Source organism: Arachis hypogaea, chromosome 15, assembly GCF_003086295.3.
Source record: "Arachis hypogaea cultivar Tifrunner chromosome 15, arahy.Tifrunner.gnm2.J5K5, whole genome shotgun sequence".
In the NCBI taxonomy this organism is placed as follows: domain Eukaryota; kingdom Viridiplantae; phylum Streptophyta; class Magnoliopsida; order Fabales; family Fabaceae; genus Arachis; species Arachis hypogaea.
In genome coordinates, this window is record NC_092050.1 from 14,137,046 (window position 1) to 14,142,633 (window position 5,588).

Below are 5,588 nucleotides of genomic sequence, written 5' to 3' on the forward strand. Positions count from 1 at the left end.
GGATTGGATCGAATCGGATCCACACTCTAATCAGATAGAAGTAAATATGTTTAAAAAAGTAAACAAAAAAAATTATTGACTTTTTTTTATAAAAATAAATTTTTTTATATTTTTTATTTTATGGATATATGTGATATCTGATCCAAACATAAAAAGTGCGAATATCGAATTTGATCTAATGAGTTTAGTGCGGATTGGATCGAAATTTCAGCCATATCCCATCTGTAAACACCCCTAGCAATAATAACTAAAAAATTATAATGATTATATTTTTAACTAAGAGGAAGTGCAAAAAAAAGTACTAAATACAAGAACATTTAATCAAATATTAAAAAAATTTTTACTTTAAAACATACGGTTGGACTTTTTTTGCTCATAATAATAATAATAATAATAATAATAATAATATTAATAATAATAATAATAATAATAATAATAATAATAATAATAATATGATAATTGCTTTGTATATCACACAAATATAAACGTTTTTTTTTCTATGATCTTAAGAAAGGTTTTGTAAGTCTCTAACTTTGTTGTCGATTTTTGTAGTGTTAGCTCTCATATTATCAATTTGATTCATATATAATTCGGATGATAAATTATTTGGTGACGTGCTTTCTTTTTTACTGTGATATACTTGTTTTATTATTATTATTATTATTATTATTATTATTATTATTATTATTATTATTATTATTATGTACATTAAAAAATAACAGGCCAAATTATTGCCATAACATAATAGAAGTATGGAAGTTTATCATTCTTCTCTAATGGAGGAAACAAAATTCTTTTCAATAATTTATTTAACGTTTAGTAGAATAAAAATAAATTTTATTAGAATAAATTTTAGTATGAGTTTAATATTTTTATTCATCATAAAATATTTATAAAATTACTCATAGATAAATTTTGGAAAAAAGAAAAAAACCATGATTTTTAATTTTATTTTTAATTTTAAAATAAATTTTATTTTTATTTTTTAATAATATTAATTTTTTACCGTATATAATTATTCAATTATTTTTTAATCATATATAAATAAATTACTCTTAATAAGACTTTTTTGTGTTATTCAATTATCTTTTTTTAAAAAATAATTAATTATTAAAATAATTAAATTTTTTACAACAAAAATAATAAAAAATTATGAATGAAAAAATTAACCATCCTGATACTTTTTTGTATTTTATTCATATTTTAATTATAAACATAAATATAATTTAATTATATTATTTATGAAATGTGACTATAGATGCAGATAAAATTTAGTTATATTACTTATATATAGTTTCATTGTATTGTATTGCTTATAAAGTTAGATTATAATTATGACAATAGAATTGTTCTTGTATTTTTATATGTGTGACTAATTGGTGGTGTTAAAACATTACTCTTAATTATAAATAAGGTTTATAATTTAAAAAATCAAAGATTCAATTAAAAAGATACGAAAAAAATGATGTTAAAATATTCTAACTCTTTAAAATAAAAATATTTGAAATTTAATTAAAAATTATTTAAAATTTAAACTCAATAAAAATTTATATTCAATGTATTTTGTATTAAATATATTTAATAACCTATTATATCATATTATATCATATTGGTTGAAATTAGTTTTTATAATGTTAATTTTTTAATAACACTTTATTAGAAAAAACTATCTTTTCAGAATTTTTTAAAAACTAATTAATATTATATATATTTTATTACAATATATCTTGTTATAAAAAAATTATTTATTTTTAATGCTTATATTAAAAATAAAAACAAAATTTAAATTAGTAAATTTTAATCTATAATATAATAATAATATAGTAATTATTTTATATATTATACGAATAAAAATTAATTATTTTTTTATTTATAAAATTTTTTAAGAGCTTTTATATATATATATATATATTTTGATGAATGTGATATATTTTTTTATGTAAATAATCTTTTAAAAAAAAATCTAATAGTTAATCTATTACCTTTTTTGTTTTAGTCCAAATTAAATATTTTTTATTGTTTTTGGAAAGAAAATCTTTTGAGGAATTTAATAATATGTGATGAGGAACACCGAATAAATTATACCAAAACCAATTAAAACACAACATAAAGACATCTTTAAAAAAAGACGTTTTAGGCATGTTTATCTGAGTGGCCTCCAAAAAAAAATATATATTGCAATTTGCATACATATATACCGAAAAAAAAAAAAGAATTATCTATTACAAATATTTATTATTTCTTAGGCAAGACAATATCCTTTTTAAGAATCATAATCTAAAACTTTTATACCCAATCTTTCCCTTGGTTTTTAATTTGGGTCAGGATCTTTTACTTGGTTTAGCAATGATTATATCATTAGTTTAACAGATTATGCATTTAATCGTCAATACCTTTTTCCTTTTTTGGTATGAACCCTCAATAGTTTTTTTTTTTCTTTTTGGTCAGCGGTATCCTCAATAGTTCGAATCTCTTATACTTTTTTTTTTTGGGTTAATGTCCCATACTAATTTTACTATTGTTTTCGGCTGGCTTGTTTTTGGACATCGTGTTGGGCTACCTTCAATAGGATGCACCACCAAAGGCCCAATAAAAATAGGGTTCAAATGCGTGGGCGCTCATAATTGGGCTTATCTTTTAGGCTCAAAAGGAAAATATTTCCTACCATGAACCAAAAAAAAGGCTATCCGAAGTGGTGGTTGGAAAATTGCAGCGGATAGCGTTGTGGTGTTGTGTCGGAAAATTGCAAAGATGGCGGTGGCAAGCTTGTACTCAGGAAGAGGTTGGTGTAGAGCGGAAATCCCTGTTCCGTGGAGCTCAAGATCCAGTTGCAATGAAATTAGAAAGCTTTTGAAATGTGAGATAATGGGAAAGACTGAACGTGAAAGCAATATATTGAAATCGGTGGGTGTAGTTGGTGTTGGAGCGAGTGTGTTGCAGTTTGTGAGCTATTTAGAACCCGCGTTGTCTCTGCCGTTGCAGCTCCATGAACCCCCCAACGCCCTCTCTTTGCCCACGTGGGCCGTTCACGTCTCCAGCGTAGCTGAATGGTCCTTCTCTCTCTCTAACACACTCTCTGCTTTATGATTCATGCTTTCATTTTGCTTCATTATATTGTTGCTTTTCTATTTGAAGGATTATAGCCATGGCTTTGGTCTGGCAATACGGCGAAAAATCCGGTCATCAAGCTTGGAAGGGCCTTTCTTGGGGTATGGTGAGTTTTTCTTCCTTAATTTTCTTCCTTTTATTATTAATTAGCTCTTATTTGTGTGTATGTGTGTGTTTGTTCTGATTGATTGGTTCTAGGTACCTCTTCTTGGTGGAGCACTTTGTGCATGTACATGGCATTTCTTTTATAACTCTGAGTCCCTCGAGGTAACTTCATTATCTCAAATTATTATAATTTTAGGATTAATGAGTTGTGCACTCGTGCTCTCAAATTCATTCTATGCAGAAGTCCAGTTACATTGCTACAAAATATTTCTTGCTGCATAATAATAGCCATATCTGTTCCTTCACTCCGTGTTCCATTTGGAATGTGAATTTTATTGAAATAGGATGATCATACAAAATGAATGAGGGGTTCTGTAATGAGTTGCAGGTATTGGTGGCTCTTCAAGCGGCGCTGACCGTTATTGGTAACTTCACAATGTGCATTGCTGCTTACAGGATATACAAATCGTCCAGCGAAGGCTCCAAGAATTTTTGAACGAAAAAGTATGTATATATATACTTTGAATGGAAGTCCTACTCTTCTCTTGTGCTGATTCTGATTGCTAAGCTATATCTTCCATGAACATGCTGATCATTTACCAAAATATATTGATAGACAACTATAGAATAATCCCATAGGCAAAGGCATAGGGTTCACATGATTACTTTAACTCTTTTCATTACATTGAAAAATAAAGCTTTTCGAAGCTACAAGTTTGCTCAGTTCAAGGATCAAAACACAGTACCTTATTACTTGTGAAAGTATTTCAGTAAAGATTTTGCCAAGGTATTAATTAAGAATTGTAAATAGAAAATACTCAATAACAATCATTACATTTGAAAATTTCAACATGTATTTTACATCTCTAAGATCAGCTTTGTGTGTGTTTAGATAAACTACAACTTACTAGGGTAGTGACTTGGGTAAGCTTTTGTAGAATTCATTCTAAATAAACTTTATTGGAGAAATGTAAAGCATATGTTATATATTGATGCAAATGGCATTTGCATGCAGCCTTCCACGAGATCAAGTAAGCAGAGAAGTCCCCTCCAAAATGGTTTGAAGATGTGGTCCATTCCTTTCATAATTCACATGTCATTTTTCTTTTCAAGTAAAGAAAAGGCATCCCATCTTGTCTACTCCCTAAAAAGTCCATGCCACCCCATAAAGATAATGAAAGCATTCATAATGGTTCATCAGTCACAAGTCAAAGTGTCAAACTTTGATCATCCACATGGACCTAAAGTTGCTCTCTCACTGCTCCCCTAGTTTCAGTACTAAAGTTACATCAATTATGGATTTGCCCCTCTTTTTATTTATTAGCAAAACTTTGACTAATCTAGCCTCCCCTTATTGTTATTGTTAGTTAGTGATGATGTTTAAGATCTTATTATTTGATCACTTGGTTACTTAGAAAACACATGTACGCTAGCCATTGAATCTCAAATGAATCTGTTTCTCTACTAATCCTATTGCGGCTATTCCTAGCTCCTTGAATTGCAATATTTTATTTTGGAAACTAATTAAAGGAGTTGGCATAATGTCGTGACTGTATAAATCTAAGGATGTTTCAAACTGAACTTTATTGATATGTATGTACTATAGGGGAAAGAAAAAGCTGGTGATGTGTGCTGTGTGGGGTTCAATCTAATCGTTCAATTTTTTTAAAAGCAAATATATATGTCAAACAAAAAGGGGAAAAAAAGGATTGAAATAGAGCATATAACAAGTGGAAAAAGAGATTAGATAAGCATTGAAAAAAACTGAAAATTGATGCACCGAAACAAATTTGAAAAGCAGGATAAGTTTGTTATCAATTTTATCAACAATTGTATGTTTTGTTGGGATAAACATGAAATGAATGCCCATTTATCAATTGGGCGGTTAATAATCTTTTCCATGCAAAGATTTATTTTCAAGGAAGAAATTTGAAGACCAACCTTTAATGAAGGTTGATTTTGTACTACTATAAATAAGGCATCATAGCCTTTACGTATAACACACAATAATACAAAATAAAGCATTCCTCTCTCCTCTTTTACTATAATATTTTTCTTATACAATAATAACAATTCTCTCTTTTTATTTACACTGACTTTTCTTCTCTCTTTCTTTCATACATTACTACATATATTATTTATATATATATATATAAATCATCTCTTTTATATTAAAATAGTAATTGTGGTGAATATTACTAGAGTTATTTAATTATATTTCATATTTATATTTGTTACCTCTTTCTTATTTATTTAGTTATTTTACAACACGTTATCAGCACGAGACTCTGATCAAATTTTTAGGAAGACTCAGGTAACAAATTTTCATTATGTCAAAACTCTCTCATCTTGAATTCAATGCTCTTGATATATCT

General features: G+C 27.3%; 1 protein-coding gene across 1 annotated transcript; it reads left to right on the top strand.

Annotated features, from left to right (window-relative positions):
* Window positions 1–2,636: 2,636 nt before the first annotated feature.
* On the top strand, window positions 2,637–4,681 carry LOC112749574 (uncharacterized). Its single transcript, XM_025797866.3, has 5 exons — window positions 2,637–3,050; window positions 3,136–3,214; window positions 3,307–3,375; window positions 3,602–3,717; window positions 4,229–4,681. The coding sequence occupies exons 1-4, from the start codon at window positions 2,752–2,754 to the stop codon at window positions 3,707–3,709; spliced, it is 555 nt and encodes a 184-aa protein (XP_025653651.1). The 5' UTR covers window positions 2,637–2,751; the 3' UTR covers window positions 3,710–3,717; window positions 4,229–4,681.
* Window positions 4,682–5,588: the final 907 nt, after the last annotated feature.